The 24,011-nt window shown below is 41.6% G+C and overlaps 1 protein-coding gene across 5 annotated transcripts in view; it reads left to right on the forward strand.

Annotated features, from left to right (window-relative positions):
• LOC138060884 (WD repeat-containing protein 7-like) overlaps positions 1 to 24,011 on the forward strand; it is a 177,881-nt gene that overhangs the window by 120,418 nt on the left and 33,452 nt on the right. For all 5 annotated transcript variants that reach the window (XM_068927403.1, XM_068927402.1, XM_068927405.1 and 2 more), the window contains 4 exons: positions 8,202 to 8,319; positions 9,679 to 9,828; positions 10,803 to 10,885; positions 18,653 to 18,752. In XM_068927403.1, the coding sequence (XP_068783504.1) occupies positions 8,202 to 8,319; positions 9,679 to 9,828; positions 10,803 to 10,885; positions 18,653 to 18,752 (451 nt within the window). The remainder of the gene's footprint in view (positions 1 to 8,201; positions 8,320 to 9,678; positions 9,829 to 10,802; positions 10,886 to 18,652; positions 18,753 to 24,011) is intronic.

Consider the following 24,011-nt stretch of genomic DNA (forward strand, 5'->3'; position numbering starts at 1 on the left):
ATTAAACAAGATCATTGACTTTTATGTTGAAATTTCACATTTTTAGTCCTATAGAGTTGAAGTTTTCATCTGGCATTAGCTTATGAAAGTCAAGAGATCTGGAGCTCTGATTCCTAGATTTTCTGTTAACCATCTTCAAAACCTTTTCCATCTTCCTCTTTCCTGAGATATCACCTTAAATTCTCTCCGTTCCTCTTTTTCTGTATTCCTTTTTCTTTTGGTCCCAAATTTAGGTTAGGCATATACTAAAATACAGCAGATAGTAATTACTCCAAGTAATTAGGAAAGCTGGGTTGTCAAATACAGAAAATGGTATGCAGAAGAGCCTTGTAGCTAGAAACAAGATCTATCTTCTGCGTGTGTGTATACGTTCTTTTATTAATCTTCTAGAATGAAGATGCAAAATGCTTGTGCTTTCAAGAAGCTTTCCTGTTTCTATGGGGAGACACCAAAGAACTTTTTTTGTCCTTAAAATGTTTTTTCCTGTTAAAGCTTCATTTTCTTTTTTTCTGTGACTTCACACTCCAAAATCCTGTTACCTCTTCCCGTGGTGGGAAATGCTCTCCCTCCTTGTCTTTGGTCGGAGCTCTGTCTCCCTTCCAGACCAGCAAGTGCTCGTACGCTTTAGGACACTCGCTTCTGCTTTGCCTCTTCCTCTGCTCGCCCTCCAGGTTTTGCGGTGTGGTGCAGCAGTGCCGGCTTTCTGGCTATTTCAAGCGTGCCGGTGCCCATGCTCCTCCGTGGTGGTGGTGGAAATGCTGTGTTCTTTGGGTCCTGTCCCATGATCTGCTTGATACTGTGTCATCAGCTATAGCTCCTTGGGGTAACAGGCTTTCTTCTTTAAGAATCAGCTTTTTAAACACGTCCTCCTGATTTTTCGACAAATAAATTAAAATTACTCTGAAATTATGATCAGCATATAAAGCATAAGTCCTAAGCATATAAGCAAACTATCTATTAAAATATATTTCCTTGAAAACATTATTCAAATAGTATATCAGTTTCGAAACATTCCAGAAAGGCCGAATGACTGACGTGGTGGAAGCTGCTGGTAAGAGGGACTGTGCTGCTTGTTCGGGAAAGAGAGTGCAGGGAGAGTAGTACAGCTCAAGCCATTCAACTCAACAGCTGGGTTTTTTGCAAAGTCAGAGAAAGAATTTCTCAATTCTGAAATTCTGCAAGGAATTTCAAGATCAGGAAATGGACTTTTCTGTGATACTCTTGTGGGAAGTATTTGGGGTTTTTTTGATATGATATGAGAATGAAGTCTACCGATTCTTGAAGGGCGTGTTACTTGGTTAAATTCAAGTAGACATAATGCTTATTGTCAGCAACTGAAATTATCAAAATATATTTTAAAATAACCTTTTGGCTGTGTGTCTTTCACTTAAGAATCTTAAATAATTTTGTACATTTTGAGAGTATCAGTTTCTATCTAAATGTAAAGTACTGAAAGACTGAAAAAGGGGGTAAGTCTTGAAAATGGTATGCTGATACAGTAACGTTTTTTCAGATGAACTATTATGAATAAAATTACTTAAATACGATATATAAACACAAAAACAAAAAGGTGACAAAAAGCTAACAAAGAGCTTCAAACTGTACCTGCTAATAAGAATCAGATTTTTCTTTAAGAAATTAGATTAAAAAAAATACAACTGTAAAACTCAATTAAATGGACTATTTTTATGCAGGTTTCCCACTTCTGACTGATTTGTTATTCCAGTCAGTCCACACGCAACGCGTACAGTTGCACAGACACATGCTAGTACCACTCCTGGAGGTTACAGCCCCCGGGTTAAGATCCTATAACCAAAAGAGCTTTTGTTATGTCCTAGCAGTGCTGCTTAATTATTGTGATGACCTGAGGATTTATGCTCTTGCAGCTCTGTCAGAAATGAGCTCCTCTGACAAATAGTGCCAAGAGAACAGCACTGATTGTATTAAAAGCAAAACCAAGAAGGCTGTGGGCTCCTCCAATTCCGTACTAATGAAAGCAAAGTAAAAACAACGCCATTCCTTAATTTAAAAAGTATTAAATATATTACATTTCTGGTGTTGACATTGTCATGTAAAAAGATAACAGAAATCCCTTCCTGAGGCAGAGAACGGGTTTCGTATCGGTGGGAGGAACTGTGTTCTCATTAAGCTGGGTTTTGGCCCATTTATGCAGATGAGAATAGGAGCTGCACTCCTCCTTGTGGTCTTCAGGAAAAGAAAGGGCAGCTCTTGGGTAATGTTGAACAAAAGTAAGTGTCTGAAGTAGGACATCGTTGTCTTAGGTGTCCGTCAATACCAGTATTTTCTGTGGTCTCTAGTTCAAAGAGCAAAACTGTGATACGTAGTAACTATTATTCACTGTTTTGCAAAGGTAACTGTCATTATCCTGCCTTCGGAGGCGACCGTAAAGATTGGTGGTTCTGCCAAGGCCATGTATCAAGGTCATGTCAGATTTGTGCAGAATAATGACTTTCTGCCTCCAGATATTCTGCTTTTCCTCATGTACTCTTTTCTGCCCCGATCAGCGTGTCTCATTAGCTGATTTTCCTGAGGCCTAGACACCTCACCGCTCCATGGGCTTGGTCTAAGGAGTGTCCAAAATAGAACTGAGTCAGTCTATTGCTAGTTAGCTGAAATTATCTGTGCGAGATCCGCAGTTCAGCTGGAGACTGCGTGGAGTCCTCAGGAACAAAAAGGTTTGAGAACCACTCAGCTAGCAGGAATTCTGTGTAACGCAGTTCCAGAAGTGTGCTCCTTACGATAAGGTTGTATTTTTTGTCGTAGAGAGCTACTAAAATAAAACTTTTGCTCTTTGTCTCCCTTAAACACGTGATTTTAACGACCTGCTTCTGTACAAGAGGCATCGTCTCCACCTGACACACAATTTCCACTGTCGCGCTGTGATTCGACTCGGATGCAGCCTTCCTCTGCTGCCTTGCCAAAGTTGCTTAATTATTTTATCTTAAATCTCCCATCTATAAAATAAAGATGATCCCTCTTGCTGCTACTACTGTAGTCGGTGAAGAGTATGTAATGTTGGGGAGATGAGACCACCGGGGCTCCAGAGAGGGCAGCCGAGAGCCTGGAGCATTAATGGGTATTAAAGGTCTTGGATTTGTATGGTTAAAGATAGTCGCTCAGTACCATGTTTAGATGCCTTAGCATGTCCTCCAGCCAGCAAGGCCTGGATGTCCCGCGTCGTGTCTCACAGCGCCGCGGGCACGTCCCACATAGCCCGTGGTGGCCGAGGCGGTGCTGGAGACTGGGGTTTGCCAAGCGCGAAGGGCAGCTTTAGGCAAGACTTCCCTAATGATGCAGCCAGTGAGAACCAACCTTCTAGAAATGAGCTAAAAGCTACAAAGGAAGAGCACGAATCCCAGCAACAGTTAAATCCAAGTTTCCTACTGCAGCATGCAGCTAGCGCGCTGTCCCCGGTGTTAAAAGCACGCTTTCCAGGACGAGCCACGTGCGCTCTTGGGCGAGCCGGTCTGCGCTGTGCGTGCACAAACGGCTCCTCGGCTGCCGCTTTGCAGCGCCGCGGGAAGTCGGGAGGCGAGGGGGACGAAGCACGTTGCCTTCCAGCGTTAAAGCCTACGGAAATCCTAAAACGCATCGGCACAAGAACATGAGTCTGGGTGGAAAAGGCAGCCTTTCTCTCCGTACGTTAGTTTTGCATCTGCTGGTGTTTTGTTCTGAGGTTTCGGGGCAATGTGGCCGTCCCTTCCCGCACAGCTTCTCCCCGAAGAGGACGTGCTGGCCAGCTGGCCCAGCGCCGGAGGGGGTTAATCTCCGGCTGCATGCTCCCACTGCTGAGTGATGCTAATGAATTAACAAAAAGCCTGTTGCTTTTCAGGAAAACGCACGCTTTACCAAGCATTAGGTAAGCAAAAGCGGTGCTGGCGGACACGTGCAGCCTTCTTACAGACAAAAGTGCCCAGACTCGGCGGGCTCGTTGCTTTCAAAAGATAAGTTTGGTCAGAAAGTCAGACTTTATGGTGCCTAGTTCTTCGTCCTGTGTTTCATAGTTTTTACTTGTATAATTCTTACATTTGTAAAGCTATGTTCAAATATGCTTTCACAAGCAAAAGGTTATGGAGACATCTTTATAATACTGTTGCAGAGACTCTACTGGTTTTCAAAATCTGTGTTTTTAACGTAGATAATGGTGCTGAGGAAAGGGAAAGAACACGACAGTAAACTCTGCTTGTATTTTTGTGAAGTCAGTCTGTAAAACCCCTACCTTGTGCTGAAGTTGCTCCGGAAAAAGAGTTCATTTGTCAGCAAGCGTTGTAACCGCAGTGAAGTTCTTTGTCGCAAAGTGTTTCATTTGCAGGCTTTCCGAACCCGGAAGCAGAGGTTGAATATGGAATTAATTTTAAAAGATATTTTAAAAAAAGAAATCAAGAGGACATATGTTCCTCTGTAGACACCTCTCCCTCCCTCCCACTCTCTCCCCCCCCCTACTTTTCCCTTTTTAAAAAAAAAACAGAAAAATTACAGAAGTTAATAATGTAACTGTTCACTTGGCAAATGGCACCTAAGTCCTCTACAAAACAATAGACTTTGTAAGAAGATATTTGGGTTTTTAAACTTGCATTACTCTTTCCCTCCCCCAAATCAATAGAATAGCACTGGGGAAAAGAAACCCCTTCAAACAGTGCCTGAAAGGACAATTTCTGTGCGTTTGAGGAAATGGCATGTCACTTATTTTCTCTTACCCACGTTTTCTGATGTGTTCTCTTGTTAAAGTGCTGAAAGATCAGAAGATCTCAAGCATTAACAAGGTGAATAGGCAGACTGACTTAAATATCTCTGGAGATGCAACAAACGTGGTGCAAAGATGGTGTTACGTTGTTTGTGGGGTTTGGCACTTTTGAAATGCAAGAACAATGTTTTGTGATTTTTTTTTTCTTTTTTCTTTTTTTTTTTAACATTTTTTGGATTGTTTAGTTTTCTCCTTTCCCTCATTTTTCAGAGCAGAATGAACCTGGTGCTTTGTTTTCAGAGTAGAATGAACTGTATTGACCCTGATGAAGTGGTCTGTACCACTTTAGAAGCATGTAGAGATGTTTAAGGGATAAAAGCGTAGAATGATTATGCTTTTATGATGGTGCTTTTATCCTCTGCCGTGGAGGTTGCTTGCAGCCTGCTGGTTTGGGGGGCCTTGAGGCGCTCTCGGGTAACTCCGGGCTGAGCCAGGCAGCCCCGCGGCGCGGGCGCGAGGAGGCAGGTCTCTTTGGCCCCCAGCTCAACCTCCAGCCAAGAGCCTCTGAACTGGGGATGGGGGATGTGGAACAGTGCATTTCCATTCATCAATTTTAATAGCATTAAATGTGTGAAACGAGTGCGGTCCTAGACCTGGAAACGGCAGTCCTTACTTAACTGCAAAGTGCGACTGAGAGCAGCGCGGCTGCTCAGGTGAGCAAAGGCTGCAGGGTTGGACACCTGGTTATGGTTCCTGTTTGGACACATCCACCAATAACTTTGTGTTGCTTCATAATAATTGTGTTGTGTTTTATAATGAGCCATAACTTACGTAACTGGGCCTTCCCCTGTGTTTGGAAATACATAGTATTTTTCTGAAATTGCTGATCCTCGATAAGATTACTTCATTGGACTGGTACAGATTTTATTGAATGTGTTTTTATCTCATGTGCATCTGTTAAGGTGTTAAACCATCTGAAATCGCATTGGTAGTGGAGAAGGTTGTAGATTTTATCTTTTTCATGTAATAAAAACTATCTTGCATTGTTAACATGCACTTAAAGGCCACAGTTACTTTAATAAAAAGCTTCAATTTTATTCACATATGCTTGCAGTATAAACAGCGGAGATGCAGAAATTCCTTTAAACCTTGATGCCTTTTTGTTTAACTCACAGACCAGTGCTGTTCATATATATATGTTCTGGAAAAGCAATCTTGCAAGTTTGCAACATATGAGAATTTCAGCTTCATCTCTGATCTTCAAGAACAGCGACTGCTGATTGCTGAGCATAGGAGCATGCAGAAAAATACTTTGTTTTCACAGAAAAACAGTAAACCCGTATGTGTTCTTTACAACTGAATATCTTTTCTTTCATTACTTAATCTCCAAGTGAAGCAGTGAAGAGAAAGGGTGCCTGACGCTCTCTGGTTTATCTGCGTCACTGACGCATATTCTGCAATTTCATCCCCAGATTCAGTGCTTGTACTTTTCTGTTTAGATTGGACGTTATTGGGTGTCGGGGACCTGTATTCACATGGTCCCGTAGACCAGGGGCAACTCGTTTTGATGTTCCTGCCCGAATACTGTGCTAGTTTTCTTGTTGAGGGGCTTTTAACTAAATGCAGAGCAAGAAGGCTTGGCTTTGCTCAGCTGAAGGGCAGTCTGCTCGGAAGCGGTCAGACAGGGTGATCCTTGAACACCTAAATCCTCAGTCCCTTCCAAAATAAGGGAACAAGTAAGTAGTAACCCATCTGGGTGGGTGTCCTGTGCAAAGAGGCCATGGGGAGGAGAGCTCTCGGCGCGTTCCCAAAGGCCGCATTTCGTGGCGCAGCAGGACCTGTGGGGAACTGCAGTGTCCTCAGGGGGCTGGCTGATGCCAGGAGCTAGGCGGTGAGCGTAAGAAACCACCTTCCGTTTGTGCTGTGTTTACGTTAAAAAAAAAAAAAAGAGAGATTACTAGGGCTACTTCTTCATGAAAGTGTGGCCACATCAGCAAGATTCATCAGGCTGCATTACGTTAAATTTTAAGATGCTGGAGCCAACAAACAGTGGTTTGTGGCCTCTCTTTTCTGTGCTACAGTAGTCATGTCAGAGAAGGTTTTCTTTGTAGGCTAGCTTAAACGTGTAAGGTTAATCTCAATGAACTAATCTAGTTCCTAGATGCTCTCCCCTCTTCTGCAGAAGCCCTGATCTCCATGTCAGCGCGTGTTCTTCCTCCTGTCCCCCATAGCTCTCCTCCCACCATTGCTTTCTCCTGTGCTGCTGCTTTCTTCTGTCAGTGAAATGTCCTCTCCCACGAAGGCGTGGATGCCTGCAGTGTGTCTGAGGCAATAGTTAAGCATTGCTCTGCCGCAGCCTCCCTGCCCGTAATCTTTAACTCTCAGTACATGAATGCCTTTGCGTGTTGCTGAATGTGAATTGGTTACTCTTATTATTAGACACAGATAACACATCTCTCTGTATTACCTTGGGTTAGTAAATGCAAGGAGTTGTCGGTCTAGAGAGGTAACTGCGTTTTGGGCACGTCCAGTGTGAATGTTTTGGATGGCCTGTGGATGTGAAGGCCGGAAGGATTTGTGGAATTGGTGGATAACGTACAAATAGCCTAACAGAGCTGCAGTCTGCTATGACATATCTAACGGTGATGATTAAGATAGTACATTTTAAGGAAGGAAGCTTTCAGACAAAAGTATAGCAAATATATCTTGTCAGGTAACGTATTCTATCAATTACCAAATACTGGATTTTATTTTTAGTTAACGAAGTTACCTGTTACTTATTATTACTTTATTGTTTCTCGTATTTACCTTGTCACAACAAATAAAAACACTGTGTATGGAAAAGTTAGATAGAGGTTAATCCCTTACTGTTAATTGGAGGATTGCAGTAAAAAACCCAGTGTTATAAATTATAAAGAGCGTTTGAATAATTTCAGTAAGTAGAAAGCATAAGGTACGAGGTTGTCTGTCTGTCTTCATTTTATCATCCTTCTATAAGTCATGCAATAAAGAAAATCTAACTGGTTTAATGGTTTTAGTTCTTCAGGAAGGTTCTTGTTCTTGTTTTACTGTCCTGCAACCAGTGCTTAGCTAAATGAAGTAGAATTACTGTGAACAGTATATTTTTCTGCCTGCTTTTAAAATTTTCTAAAAGAACAAAACAAAGCAAATACTTTGGAAGACATTCTTTATTTGCCTTGTCCTCAGTTTTGTGATATGTATTCAATACATATAGATAATTTGTTAACAAGGCCTTTTTAACACTTTGGACAGATGCACATACTGTTTTCAATCTTCATGGTTAATTATTCGATTTTGTATTTGATGATAGAACACCCTGACTCCTAATCACTGCTCATTGTTGGAAGTCCATTATATTCTAACTGTTTGAGTGCTCCCGTTGACCTTGAACTGACATTATAAGCTGTGTCTAATCTTTGCACTCTATATTTCTAATGCTTCTTTTCTTTCCCCCCTTTGTCTGGCACCTGTTTAGCATCACAATGGGGCTGCCGCTGAGTCCCGCGGCCGACTCGGCGCGCTCGGCACGCCACGCTCTCTCGCTCATCGCCACGGCCAGGCCACCCGCCTTCATCACCACCATCGCCAAGGAGGTGAGGAGAGCTTGGCCCGAGCTGCCAGCAAAGGAATGGTTTTCCTGTGTGCTTTGACAGTCCAGAATTACCAAAAAGCAATAAATAATCAGATGCCCTTCCGTTCCACCCTGAAAAGAAAGAAAACAAGTGTAATCTTTACATCCCCAAACGCTGGTATTTCGAATCACCCCTACTCCGTGACAGCACTGATACTTAACCGCATCTGATGAGTTGTAACGGGCTTAATTTGTTGTGTCCTGGTATGCTGGTTATATAAACTTCAAAGTGTTATGGATAGGAGCGTGTGAAATGCTGCTTACTAGATTTTCCTTTATCCCTTTTTTAGGCAACGTGAATACTACCTGATGAAGTATTTAAGTGTTAAGTAAAACATAGTGGTGGCCTAGCAGCAGATGTAATGATCGGTGTGGAGGGGAGCAGGGCTCCGGTATGGGTTAGGTGGAGGTTAGGCACACTCCTTTTGAGGATCGCTGGAGTGAACCCAGACAAAGGCTGGAGCTTTTGCATAGCTAAAGGCAATAAAGAAGATCTAACTGGCTAAAGGACAGATGATGTTCAGCGTTAGGCCAAAAAACATCTGTTGTATTGCAGCAGTCTACTACCTATAGAAATGTGCACAAATATGTGAAAATTATGTAAAGAAATCAAGACCAAGGCATTTGCTTATCTTGACCTTTAGTTTAATGAGATTAAGAATTATTCGAAGAAGTTAAAACCTTGTTTAAACACTGTATGAAGGATAAGCATTAATTACTCTAGTGATTACTAGTAATGGGGTTGAGGGGAAACAACCCGTAGGTCTCAAAGTAAAACAAAGCCTTCTGCATAGTTCAGATTCTCCTAATGTAACATATTAGCCTGTGTTCAACTTAGGTCTTAAAAAAAAAAAATACTTGTTTTGCGATACTGTATGATCCAAATTAATACTTCTGGATTGGCCATAAGATATTTTATTCGCTGTAAAGGGTATAGTTTTCAAAATGTAATTTTAAATAATTACTATTTAAATTTAAATACTTTGGGCTGCCTTTCTTTACCAGCATTCTCTCAGACCTGATCTGATTACAGCCTTAGATGTTGGAGTAGTTATTTCACTTGCTAGCTGAGTCAAAAGTGCAGAGTTGTGGGTGATGAGCAAATAGAAATAATCACTGCCCATGTGTCTTGGTTTCATGTGTATAAAATTGCTAAGAAACTGAAAAAAAGGAAGTATGTGGTGAGACTGCAATAACCTGTAGGAGCATTCTCACTAGACACTGTAAGCGTTTTAGGAATTGGCAAACAACACCTCGGTGAGCATGGCTGAAGGGTGTTTAGAGAGTCTGAGTTTTCACGCACCATCCTGATCTTTGGTAGGTGCACAGGCACACGGCCCTGGCCGCCAACACGCAGTCCCAGCAGAATATTCACACCACTACCCTTGCCCGGGCCAAAGGAGAGATCTTGAGAGTCATCGAGATACTTATTGAGAAGATGCCTACCGATGTAGTGGACCTTCTTGTGGAGGTAAGAGTGTTTTGCCATATCAGTTTGTGGGTTTGATGCAACAGTGAATAATGGATTGGCATGGAATGCAGTTGTAGGATTTCTTTCCACAGGGAATGCCACTTTGTTTGTCTCAGGAATCTTAAAAACTGAGAAGAAAACATTTGTAGAAGAACTTAGCAGGGTGAAACAAAAGAGTGATACAAAGGAATAAAGCTTGACTCGCCTCCTATTCTATTTTTTGCCTTTATTTCCTGTTAGAGAAATTCCTTTTTTTCAGAGGAGCTTGTAAGAGAGTATCTTTTCAGAAAGTAATAAAGAGGAAAAGGTGGGTACTTTTCAACATGGGTTAAAGACAGCATTCCAGGCATGGGGCTCAAGTAAAAGGAGCTACTAAATATGGAAGTGTGTGTGCGAGAAGAACAGAATAGTAATCTTATTCCTGTAGGGCATGTAAAAAGAAAGTGGAAAAGAGGAAGAGACTAGATCAATTTTAGATAAGTCATCACTGTTCGGGGGGAAAAAAAATGAGCAAGAGGATTTGCTGGATGTGTGGGTGTACCTGTAGCAGTAATACTTGAATGCGTTGAGGAATCGCACAGACCTTTTTGGGTTTTGTATTCATTGGTGCTGATGAATATTGTTCAAGAATGTCACAGATAATATAGTTGATTCTTATCATTGGTGCTGATGCTCAGAATCCTTCTTCACAACAGAGCTATTTATGGGGCTCCAATAGCTAATGTTTACCAGTAGTTTATTGTTTTATAGTTATTTACTGATACTGTGAATGTTCACTTGAGTCACCAGTACCACTGCTATTGTAAACTCCATTAAATGCAAGACAGGTTTTTGTTTTATCCCAATCATATTTAAAATTTAGATATCAAAGGATGCATTCAGACACAGAAATTCTCTATTTTTACCAGTTCAGAACTGTTATTATGAAATATACAATGCGCTATGTCAAATGATTTTTAACCTTTTTTTCCAAGGTTATGGACATCATCATGTATTGCCTTGAAGGATCTTTGGTTAAGAAAAAAGGTCTTCAGGAATGCTTTCCAGCCATCTGCAGGTAAACTTTTCCTTCAGGAATACTGTGAAGACAAAAATGAAAAATATTTCCTGTTGGAAACACCCGTGGAGTGAAACAATGTTTTGCGCAATACTTGCCCCTTAAAACATCAAACGTGCAGAGTGTTTTTAGCACACATGTAAGCCTTTATAGGTTTTTAAATCTCTGTCACATCTGACAGAGATATGGATCAGAAAAGAAAAGCATTAACAGCTCTTTGAAGTTCTAGTATTTAAAAAATCCAAAAGTAGGAAAATATTGTGCAGTCTCTTGAAAAACTGTGTCATACTCCCCCTTCGTACTTCCCAGCTGCCCTGCTGGAACAACCACAGAAGCTGACAAGACTGACTGAATAGCTGCCTTTCGGAGGATTTATCAACATCTTATTTTTTCCTGATGCAACAATGATGATAATATATATAACAAGTTGGCTTCTAGATTCCAGTATGCAGAACCTGCTTGAATGAGTTAGTTGCTACCATAGCAGAGACTGAGAAGCAAAGGAAATAAAGTTAAGTCAGGCTCTGACAGCATAAAATAAAGGTTTGGTTTAGGGGATTTTTGAGAGGTTGGGGTGGGTTCCGGTATGGTACAGGTGCGGGTGGCTTGCGTTCTGTAAACTCTTTGAAGCTGTGATTGTTTGTTGGTATGGTGAGACTAAACCATGAGCAGCGGGTTTAAGGTATGTGTCAGAATAAGATTTCCAGGTGTGCTGAGGGCGCTGAGCTCTTTGAAGCCCTAGTTCACCTACTTCCGTGGCATGATCTGCTGGCAGCAGCAGCGTCCTGCAGCAAAGCGCGCTCTCGCACCGAGGGTTAGCCAACAGCAGGCCCACTTTTCTTTCAGAAGGAAGATTGAGGCTGACTGTTTTTCTCTCCAAAACCTCCTCCAGTGGGGAATTTTGAAAATAAATGTTATTCCCTCTATGTCGACAGCCAACTGCTGTAATCCACGTAATAGCTGACAATAGGGCGTAGTTATAAGACAACAGCTTAGATGGGCACTTTTATATAAATGTAAGCATGGCTGTAGGGCACAAAGAGGAGGCTGTCGTCTCCGGAATATGTATTTTCAAGGCCTTCCATGGTCTCCGGGCTTCCTGTGCTATTCACACAAGTCCGTCATACAGCCATCTCGTAGGAAAGATCAGTAAAACTGAGATAACAAGAAAAACAAAGTACCAAACGCCCTCCCATAGTAAAGCCACGCTTCTTCTGCCTCGTAAGCGTTTTTCAGGCGTCCACCAGGTGAGCAAGCTGTGCTCCACGCTTTCTGGCCTATCTAATGAGTAACGCCCTCGTTGCCATGCTGTGTGGTTGTCCTCTCCCCTTGATCTCCCGCAGCCCACATCCTTTTCTCTGCCTGTCCATCTGCCTGGTTCTCTCGGATGGTTCGAAATAGTGTTGTCAAGTGCCTTTTTCATCTTCCTTTCCTCAGCATTTTTGAACAGGGCTCTAAAGACTTGGGCAAGTTCCTTGGTAGCTTTATGTTTGCAAAGGTTTTACTACTCTCCCACTGGCATCTTTGAAAGATGAACAGAATTGGGGCACAGGGAACAAAAGCTGGACTTCAGCTCAGAGCTAATACGCAACAGGCCAGTCCTTCTCAGGTTGCTAATTCATGTGGCAGGAAGTAGGACACAAAGGGTATTATCTCATTGTTTTTTAGAAACGCATCACAGTGGATGCATAGGATTCAACTGAAATTAAATCTCCTAAAATCAAGAGAGCCCCGCTGGTGGCTTTAAAGCTGTCTCACAGTCTGTTGTGTGTAACTTGTTTAGAAAGCATTTAAAATTGTCCATCTATGGAGTTGATCATATGAAGATGATACGCGTTAGTTGCGTAAAACCAAAGGGAAAGAGAAGCACAGTAGCTTTCCTGTTTGTGTTCACCTTTCTGGTAGCTTGGCAGGTTGGAGGACACTGAAAGACACAAGCGGTAGTTCAGTAGCTGACTCCCACTGACCTTCAGATGGAGTTGAGCATTATCAGTCATTTCTGTCTTAGAGTAGTTCTACTTAGTTCTTAAAATGGTACTTTTAAATAATAAAATGTGATTTATAAAATGGGAACATTTACAGTATCTTTAGACTATTATAAATATCCCAGTTATACTATTAAACTGGTACAACCAATAAATTATAATATTCATCTGTCGAGTGTTACATTTTAACTTAATAAGCTATTAAAATATTGAATAGTTTCAAGAAAAGAACTATTATCCTGTTGACAGATAAGGTACTGATAGAGGTAATCTTCTTTCTTCCTGATACTTTAAAAGGCTTAACTTAAATTATAAGTGCAAGGGCAAGTGCGAATTAATGCAAAAAATCTCCCTATTTCAGTTGTACTTTTATAGTGATACGTTGTCTTAAAATTTTGTTAAATTACTGGCAGTATTTCCTATTTTACATAGTTATAGCCATTGTAAAAATGATACAGCACCCCACTGATCTGATCATTCAGGCCAGTGGAAATTTTCATAAGATTTTAGCGAATCGTTGAGTCTCTGGAGGGTTTCCAAGTGGAAATACTTTGACATAATCCTATTACTAATTCTTTAATATCCTAATACTCTTTCTGCTGTACTGTATTATATGGACAGATGTTGTGATTAAATCATTCAGCTGTCTAAATACTTCTGCTAGGTGTGCAAGCTCTTCTTGCTCATATAACATTATGGAAATAGCATATTGATGGCTATATAAAGACAAACATTTGTTTAGTGCATCTGCTGACACTTTTGAGGTGATGTTCTAATTTTAGTAGAACAGTAAAACCTAGGGCCGTGAGCAACAGTGTGCTGGGTTAAAGCACCAGATTATCTTTCCTCTAATTTTTTCATCTTTTTTACTGTTGTACAAATGTGGCAGTCATGCTCTTAATTGCTATGAATGTGACTCAATCCTATCTGGTGGTGATGAGGTAAATCCATCACAATGCACCATATTTTATAGCATATCGTTAGGGTGTATATTTGCTTTTCCCATAAGTGTTACTTTTTATAAGGGATTTTATTACCTTTTGGCATGTTCTATGCAAACTCATTTCTTATGAAAACAAAATAAAACATGGAAGTATACTCCAATGAGTATGAAATATTTTTGATGTTTGAAAAGATTTTGAAGGATAATATTGAAGGCAGCATAATTCTGTTTGACTTGAGCATTTTCCAGATTCAGCAGTTACGTACATCTGAGTGGTCCTTGACGGAATCTCCTTGGTCACGTCAGGTATTTAGTATATACTGTTGATTTAAAGCTTTCTCTATATTCTCACACAGGAAGCTACATTCAATTTAATGTAGCAGATATTTTGCATTGCTTTTTACTAGGCAGCAGTTTTGCGGGAAGAGTTAAAACTCCAAGGATTAGACAAAGCGAGCTTGTACATCAACTTTTCATACCTTAATTATTTCCAGGGATTTGGAGACTAAAATTCAGGGAATTACAGTCTAACAGTTTGAGGTGTTATTATGGTAATACTCAAAGAAAGCCTAAAAAGCCTGATTCCGTATGAGAGAAGAAAAAAAGAACACATTGTGAAATGTGGCTGAAGAATAGCTAAAAGGCAATGCAGACCCCCTCTGACTAATTGCAGGATACTGAAGTTCTAAACTAAGATTTAATAAGTGTCATGATACGAAACGACCAATTGTTTTTAATGAACATGTAACTTTCTGTTTTTGCACTGTTTCTCCTCTTAATGAATCCAAACAGAAATCTTTAATTACAACAAAGTGCTAAAATCTGCTGAATTTAATGAAACTTGATGATGAGCTCGTGACATCTGTAATCTTAGAAGGCTAAAAGAATATTACCTCTATAAACCTTCCCTTGTAGGTAGTTCACAGTCTTTAAAAGTCCTGACCCCAGAAAATAAACTCTCTGATAACTCTGTGACATTCTGCATGTAAAAAAAAAAAAAAAAAAAAGTTAAAATTAAAAAATTGCATAAAACTTTGAAGAAATGAACCCAAAGATTCACTTGCCTCTATCAAGGCAAGTGTCGTCTCTGTTGCAGCTGAACACAGATGCAGCATGCCATTACTGAGGTCTCGGTTTCATTATTTGCCCCTGGTTCCCTGTTGCCGTTTGAGAACCGAGTCGGGTTTTCTCTGGCTTTGGTTTCTGAGGGTTTGACCGAGTCCTTAATGTTGAACTTCTCATGCATCTGCGGTGGAAACTTGCCATCCCCGAGTTTTCCCTGACAGGCATCCCAGGACTGTCAAGGCAGGGCTCAAACCTATAAGGAAGCTTCATTTTGCTACTCTCCTCCCTTACTGCAGCTGTAGTGCCCGTTTTGACAGATTTAATCGTAGAAGTGCAGTTAGCACTGTGCAGAAGCTTTGTGGAGCGGTGCAGTCGTTTTTGCAAAGCCTCTTTAAAGGGCGCCCAGACAAAGTTCTGCTCAGTGGGGTTTGGCTTTGGTTGGGGCTTTGGTTTTTGTTTGTGTTCCTGTTGCCGTGTTAAAGGTGGCGTGGGCATCTTTGTGGATGTCGAAAGAAATCTTCCTTTCTGCTTAATTAATGCATAAATATCTTTGACAAAGCTTCATGAAACGTTTTTGTTTTGAAAATGACTGTTTGGCTTTTCTTTGGCTTTCTGCAGTCACAGTTGCTTTTCTCACATTCTGCAGTAGAAGCAGCAACAATTTTCACACTTCTCTCATCAACTAGTTCTGTCGTTAGAGTGTCAAAGCAAGAGAGCTTCAGCTGTGTGTTGTAAGTTATTTTCATCAAGTGCTAAGTTAACATGGCTGTGACAAGCTGAACCCCTGGTATCTTTGCTAGCTAGTTGGGCTGTTGCTAACCCACAGCTGTATGGAAACACAGAAGGTATGAGCCCAGCCCGACCACTCCTGTTTCCAGTTTCCTATTTCCAAGTATGCTTACAAAATACTTGGTAGAAGAAGAAAGATCGTTTCCATAGTCAGTCATTAATATGACTTGCTTATGCTAAATTCCCCTTCTGCAGTATGATTCCTGGCCAACAGACTATTCCACCTAGCTTGCAAGCGTCGAAGCGTGTCCCCCCCACCTTTGAGCTGTGAATCGTGTCACAGGTGAAGTGGAGCCACGGGTGGAAGCGGTCACTGAAGGCAACAAGATCTGAAGAGAAGGCTGGGCCACGTTGCCCTTCATCTTAACATGCACAGTGTTCATTTCCAAAAGATGGGAGGGAAGGGTATGTCAAGTTAAAGCATTGTCTTGTATCAGCAGTAGTAGCATCGTTAATTTGGTTCCACCAGAGAATTCCTCAAAAAGTTAAGTGAAGTAAGTTGTCTTTTGGCTGACTAAAGTTTCTTTTAAAAGCAATAATAGAGCAGCACTCAGAGCAGAGATTCCATTAAGGTGCCAACTCGGGATATGGATGCATCAGCTAGACTTGCAAAAAAGAATTTGTAGTATAGTCTAAATATATATTGGCATATCATTCTCTATTAAATTCTGCCATATAGAGGCTTAGAAAGTAATGCAAAGGATTAAAATATTTGAATGTATAGGCGGCTGACACAATGCGAAGCTAACTGAAAGATAAAGATCGAGGCTAAAGAGTTGACAACTGAATGTCAGACTAAGGAGGAATCTTTCTTAGAAAATTAAGTTCAGAAATGTCTATCGCCATAAAGCTTTTTTTTCCAAACCCTCTTTTGTTATGTAGACCGATGGATTCCTCTTTTTGAGGAAAAATACTGACTCAGCTCTCTGTCTAAATGGGCATTTAAATGCAGTAAGGAGAGAAATGCTGCATGCTTACAGAGTAGTATGTGATATGCTCTTTGTGAATCTCTTGGAGGAGACAAGCGGCCTGTGCCCGTTCAGAAGTGTGATAGAACTAACAGGGATATAAAACGTTTTCTGTAGAAACTTTTTGTTGCGTTCCATTTCACTTAAAATGATCAAGTAGGGTGTATTTTTCTGTAAAATTAAATGTAAATCCTGGGTTTGCTGGTCATATAAAATAGCTTTACAGATAGTCTCCTTCCTGTTCACCTGAGATACTACTTTAATAACGTGGGTGATGACAGTTTGACATGAAACGGTGCAAAATGTGAATGCGCTCTCGTTACAGTCCTCTGTCTCGTTCCGGTACTCTCGTTACTGCATTATTGGCCATCTACGAAGTGCTTAGAGCCCGTGGGTACCTACCTCTTTGCCCAGAGGATTATCCCTTTCCTCACCAGTGACCAGCTCCTGCCTCTCCTGCTCCCTGCCTATTTGCCAACAGCTTTTGAGTGTTTGCAAGCACTCCTTTTCTTCTTAATAAGAAATAAAATAGCATTATTATTAAATAATAAGAAGAAAAATAATTTGAAATAATGTGGAAAGTTCTTTTGCTCCCAAAAGCAGATAGATGAGGCAGAAGTTGGCTGCAGAGGAAGTAACAGAGGTGGTATGTGGCCTGGAAATATTCCTCTGCCCGGAGAGCAGGGAGCGGGGGAAAGCTTCCCGCGACGCCGCGCGGGGGAGCCTGCCCGGGCAAGGCAGCACGAGGGGTGCGGAGCAGCCCCGTCCGCCGGCTCGTTGCGCTGTGGCGAGGATGAAGGGAGGACGAGGCCGAAGGGCAGTGTTGTCGTGCCCGCAGGGTGCGGGAGCACAACGAAACGCGCGCCCCCGCGGAGGGACGACCCTGCTGCCAGACGGCACCGAGCCGGGCAGCCCGTGCAGAGGTGCGTTCCAGCCCGTCGCTCTTGCCCTTTTTCCTGCGTGAGAATTAGCAATTTTCCTTTCCTTTTTTTTTTTTTTTTTTGGCCATATTTCGTGCTTGCTTTTCTCCCTGGCTGCCATCCTGCACTGTAGAAACAAGTGCAGTAGAAACAGAATACCTGCATGCGAGTAGGTTTTATAGCACTCTGGGAATCCTTTAAGAAAAGAAGGCAATAGCTCATGGTAAGATATTGCTAGTATTGTTGTTTTAAGCCATAAATATGGTCAGCAATGTATTTTTATAGACTGATTCTAGCGATCTCTGGCAGAATTTGCTACAGTAAAATTTAACTGTAAAATTAAAATTTACCAGAAATATAGTAGGTGCTTTTCAAAGATCTGTTCTCCCACTTAGAAGAAAAGCACGCTAGTATTCCCAAATACTTGAATGGGGAATAAAGATTTTAAAACTCTCCTGTGTTTCAAGGTGTAAAAATTCCTTGAATTTTGAAATTGCCTGAATTCACAGTAATGCCATATACTCACACTGAACTTTAAGGAATATTGCAGACCTCTCCATTCTTCTTCCCCCGGAAGAATGTTATGGAATTAGTGATAGGTTGATAACTTGCTCCTTCTTTAAGACCGAACAAAAATGTGTATATTTGTATATTTGTTTGTATATTTTTCCCTGCCCTTTCTCTCATTCTCTTTCTTATTTGATTTTCAAAGAAAAATGCTTTGAAATTTTTCAGGGCTTTAAGATTGTCTTCTTTAATCATTTGACATCCGGCACTATCATGGTGTTGGACTATAAACAACATATACGTGTGGACGTTCAGAGAACTTGTAATTATTATTTAGGTTATTACCAAACTCAGCAGAAGTATTTCACTCTCTATGATAAAAATATTTTATATGATTCTGCAATAATTTATCCAATACCAGTCTGCTTTCTTTGCTAAATGCCAAGAACGAAATCTGGCAGCTGATGGATTTTTGCGTCGAATCTCTGTTCTAGCACTAATGTTAATTACCCAGTGGCATTGCGAATGAATTTTAACATCATGCAGGCAGATCAGATCTCACCTGTTACTTGTTATATTGTTCAATTCAGGTTCTACATGGTCAGCTATTATGAGCGGAGTCACAGAATAGCAGTTGGAGCTCGCCATGGTTCAGTGGCCCTCTACGACATCCGGACTGGGAAATGTCAGGTAAATAAATCATTGTGACTTCCTCCCCATAAAGTGTGGAAGTTATTGAAAGGAAAGAGCAGCTAGCTCTGCATCAGTTGACATGCTGAGCTGCTGGAACATTATGGATAATGCTAAGGGGATCAATAGTTTAATGAAGGACTCAAAGTATATAGAGCCCTACTGTCTTCATTCCCTGCAGCTGAATGGGTGCCACAGAGGGGTTAATAATAAAAGCCTAAAGTTAGGTGGTGCTTCTGCCCTGAAATAAATAAAATAGCTAATTAAAAAAAAGGTTTTAGAGAGGTAGATTTATCTGCTATATTAAGCATGAAGAAAACCCACTGGTTCAGGAGGGAGGGGTGTTCCTAAAACTCTTGTCTACGAAACAACGCAATGCTTATATTGGAGGAAGTTTTGCTCTTCTAATACTAAATAAGGTACATGTTTTCTTACCAGTTTTACCACTGGCCTAGAGCTGGATATACTAAATGATAAGACTGAAATATTTCCTTTACTTCAATTTGCTTGGAAATAAAAATAACAAAGCGTTTACCTTACATCATCGTTTCAGAAAAATTCATTGGTAATATTCTGTCTTATCCCTTGTAATGTGTGATCAACTATTACTTCTCACTGAATTTCAATAGCTTTTTATATAGAACTTGGATAAAAGACATACATTTTTGAATCTGTTTTATTAATTCTTTCTACTTTTTTGTGTAAATGTAATAGTTGTTTGTTTCTAAACTTGGACTAAAATCTGCTATATTTAGTCCTTACAACAGGTACATGATATAAAAAAGGTGGCATAGATTTCTTCCAGCTCAATCTGCAGTGTCATGCCGTGCTTTGCTGGCAGAATCGCGTGTTTAGGTCTACGTGGTCGGTTCATTTTCTGCTGCTGACTTTTGGGTTTTATTTCCCACATGTCGTAGCTGCAAATGTTGTACGTTTTAGTATTTTTTTTTTGTTTAGACAGCTGTCCTGTGGAAGCTGAAATGGCTGAATTAATTTTACAAATAGCTATATAATGTTAGCAAGTAGTATCAGTAGTCTGTTCTGTCTTATTTCAGATTAAATCATCTGGGTTGTGGTTTATTAATTTAACTATTAAATCAGTCCTCAAGAAGTGGTACGTGTTGATGTATCAGGTGTCAGTGAGCGTTTCTGACATGACTTTTGCGGAGATAACTAAAAATTAAGAAAATTACTTGTGTCCCGATTGTGCAGATGTCTGATCCGTTGGTTACCTTTGGAAGAGGGGCCTGATTTTAATTCCTGAGGGTTTTCCATTGCAATGAGCTGTGTTATTTTCAACTCTTACTGTATCGCATTCGTCAGAGCTAGTATCGCCTCATGCCGACAGCTACAGGCCTGCGGTCCAGTCATCGGGCCCGAGCCATGTTCACCGCCTTGCTGCACGCGACTGTTCTTCTTCCTCTGGCGAAATATGTGTTCTTGGTTGTCTGTGCAAAGGGGCTGGGCGTGCTGCGTTACTATTTTCCCAAGCATCCAGCAACCGGCGTGATAAAGCAGCTAGCTATTGGGCATCTCTTTCTGGCCATTGAGAGACCACAGTTCCTTTCCGTGTGCATCATCTCACTGAAACCAAGAGCACAAAACCCAGATGAGGCTGGGAAATCTTGGCATCTCAAGCTAATAGCTAATTCTTAATGTTATTAGAGAGAGGAAAAAAAATAAAAAGCACAACTCTACCCTTCCTCTATTTCTAGAGGAGAAGGGTGCTTAACTCATTCTTCCATTTAGCAATTGCATTTATTCTGTACTGGCATCCTTGCATTTTGAACTTCAGATTCACCTAATAAAATGTCTCCAAGGAAAACAGAGGTATCTGTTAATATATGGAGTGATTCTGGAATGTCTTTCTCAATACTATGAATTCCAAATGGTTCCATAAAACGTTTTATGCAATCCAGTTGTCTAAAACAGTTTACAGGAGACCAGAGGTGCTGATAGGCAGGACAGTAAAGTGTGCTTGGAGCTACCTGTATGTCTGTGGTTGAATCGTCAATGAAAACCTTCCCCTGGCCCTTGGTTTGGCAGGCATGCTGAAATACCTCATCTTTCTCTTCTTCCCCCCCCCCCCCTTTTGTTTTCCCCTCTTCTCTCCAGTGCTTTTAAAATGTATTCTGCATCGTAACCACTGGCTATATTGAAGGAGAGTGTGCCTGGCTAATGTTTGCAAGTGGTTTGTCCATACATGCTCGCTTTTTCCTGTTAGTTGACATTTTGTTGTATTCGGTTCCTGGAAGGAAGTCCAGATTGGTATCGGTGAATTGTCTGAATAATTCTATAGGTTAATTTGACGTGTTGGTGAATATTCAAACACTTGTTTTCTTAGTAAGGTTCTAGGTCCGTCTTGGAAAGCAGAGAGGGTTTGGCTGAAGAGACGGGACACCTGGAGTGATGAGGGCAGGGTCACCTGCAGCTTTTATTAGTAGTAGTAGGATCAGAGAAATTCGGTGAGTGCCAGATACGTGATTATTAGGGGGTGACGCCATCTATTGGATACAGGTTTCTTATTCAGATTCTGACCGTTTCAGTTATTTCTCATGGCTGCAAATTTCAGACTGCTCAGAAGTCACAAAATACATTTAGGGTTGTGTAGAAGAAAATGATGTTTCAAAATTCAAAAAAAGTGCTGCTGCTGCTGCTGTTGTTGTTACAGCAGCTAAAGGCTTTCGAAACATTGCTGGAAACGCTGAGGGTGCCTTGGTGCCTTTCGGCGCAGGGTGCGAGCGGGGCTGAGGCCGCTCAGCCGGCGAGCGCCGGGGAGTGAGCACGCCGTTCTCAGCCTCCAGGGTGAAACGTGGCACCCGAGACGCCGTGGCCCCTCGTCCTCTGCTCTGCTCTCCTGTTGGAACCGTTACCTCTTCTGTACTAATTGCTTCTTTATTTCTACCAAGAAAAATATTTATTTCACTTTCAGCCTTTGTTTTGAAAGGTGAAATGAACCAAGGGTTTTAAAAATTTCTTTCCTGTAATAGAAGCTATTTTCCTTAATCTTCCAGAGACAAAATATTAATTTATGTTTTAGGCTCCACATAGATTGACTTAAATGTTTGTTCCAGTCACGCTGCTTAGTTTCCCCCAATCTTTCTTCCTTTCTCTCCTTCTATGAAAGCAGAACTTCAAAAAGCTGTTTACTTGAATATTGTTTTGCAAGATGGAGCTCCACTTGGCTTTTGTCAAGTCTCATGTTGTTGACATAGGCTTGTTATGTCCGTACGTGTTTCTAATGCGTACCTTCCCCTCTCTCCTTGTAGACTCTCTGTTTATTCCTAATGCGTTTTTGATGGTTTGTTATCAAATTACTCGGGACGCCTTCCTTTAGCTTAGGATACAGATCTTGGATAGTTCTGCCGCCTGTGACTCAGGCACGTGAACGTGGAACCATATCTATGAGCTTTTCTATTGCCAGCTTGTGGTTAATACCAGAACCACTCTAAAATACTGTTACCTTCGGGGGTCACAGTTAGTGTTTGGGGAAGAAATCTGTCATGAAGAGCATTTGAGAATAAAAGCTCTCTGTCAGTTAAAGCATTTCAGTTTAACTTCAAACCTTAGGTTATACCAAAAGGCTTTGTAGACAGTCTGCTTACCACTGCTCAGCCTAGGGCATGTGGGTGGCATCCTGGCCTTGCCGAAGCTGGAGCGTGGTTTGCTGTTGGCTGTAATACCATCAGGATCTTACCCGTCTCCATTTCATTCCCTGGCTCCAGAGGAGGGATCAGCTTTCTCTGTATCAGTGCGTAACGCGAAGGAGCTCCGTCGCTATAGCTCAAGCCTGATGCCTGTCCGCTGAAGCATGCTCGCCTTTGTCCGCTAGTTTTGTGAGCTTCAGAAAGGCCTTTGAAGAGCAACTGCAGTGGTCCAGGTAAAAGATCAGGAGACATCTGATAGCGTTTAGGGAACGATGAATTCAATATGTTACATGTATAAAACCAGAGCTGGAAACTAAAGAGATGTTTTTCTTCATGTTTCTCAAAAAGCTGAATAAACAAACAGTGGGAGTCTCTGTTTGAGTTCAGCCAGGTTCTTCATGCTTTCCATCCCCGAAAGTCAGGCGGGTCACTTTTATGCACCTGAATTGCCGGAAAGGACCGTTCTTCAACAGCGGTGTGATTTACCGGAGTGAAACTGTTCGGACAGGGATCTGTACCCTTAGCAATACACATCTGCTCTTGGGATCGCCTGTGAGAGCAGGCTGCCCCTCCTGAAGATTGAGAAACGCTCGCTTCTTTCTTTTTTGTTGAAATGAACCTCTTTTCCGTCCTACTTGGTCTTTAGAACATCCCCATTGTGGTGCTGCAAACTCAAAATCTGCATCTGGGGGCCAAATTTGTCATTTGTTGAGGTCAAGGAACAGTTGGGCTGTGGTGGCTTTCGGGAGGCTCATTTCCGGTGGGGTGTGTGACGTGTCTGCAGGATGAAGCAGGGCACGTAGGCGCGGACGGGGTGGGTGCTGTGGGCCGGTGGGGTTCCCTGCTCACGGAGCTGGGGTGGCCGCAAGGACCGCCCGCGCCATCTGCGGAGCGGCCGGGTCAGCGCCGAGCCGCGGGGCCGGCCTCGTCCCCGCTGTCGGGAGGAACCCGCGCTAAGGACCCCGGTTTCCCCACCCCGGGTGCCTGGAGGGGTTTCGGCGTCTAGCGCGAGCTGTGCGAGGGGCGCTGGGAGCTCCAGAGCTGCCGAGCCGCTTCGGGGCCGCTGGTTTTTAGCAGCAACGTGGATGTGGAGATAGGGAAGAACATATCGGAAATCCTCATAAAAGGAGGAGAAACCTTTGCTTGCTGTTGCTTTGGATTTTGTCATCTTAGCACTGAATAATTCATGGAAAAAATAATCTGAGCGTATATCACGGTGAATATTAAATTAATTATCTTGGATGAAAATAAAGCTTACTATGATATCTTTTTCATATCACACAGCCATGCTAACTTTAAAAAATCCTCCTTAAGTTCAGTTGACAGCAAGATCTGAGTCGCCTGGCTTTTTATTTTGCTGAAATTATGTCAAAGAATTAACATAGGGTTTGGCTGTCTCCATACAGTTTGTCGAAAATTTTCTAATAATTATCAGCAGTAGCACAAACTGTTGTCCTAAATACGTACTCTATTAAAAGCAGTTATTTTATTTCTATGCTATAGGCGAATAGGGTGCTAATGGTAGGAATTTTATCATCCCTTTGAAGAAAACAGGGAGGTATTTTAACTTTAACAATAGAAAACAAAAACGCTTTAAATGTATTTTTTTTTC

This window comes from Struthio camelus, chromosome Z (genome assembly GCF_040807025.1).
Source record: "Struthio camelus isolate bStrCam1 chromosome Z, bStrCam1.hap1, whole genome shotgun sequence".
Lineage (NCBI taxonomy): Eukaryota > Metazoa > Chordata > Aves > Struthioniformes > Struthionidae > Struthio > Struthio camelus.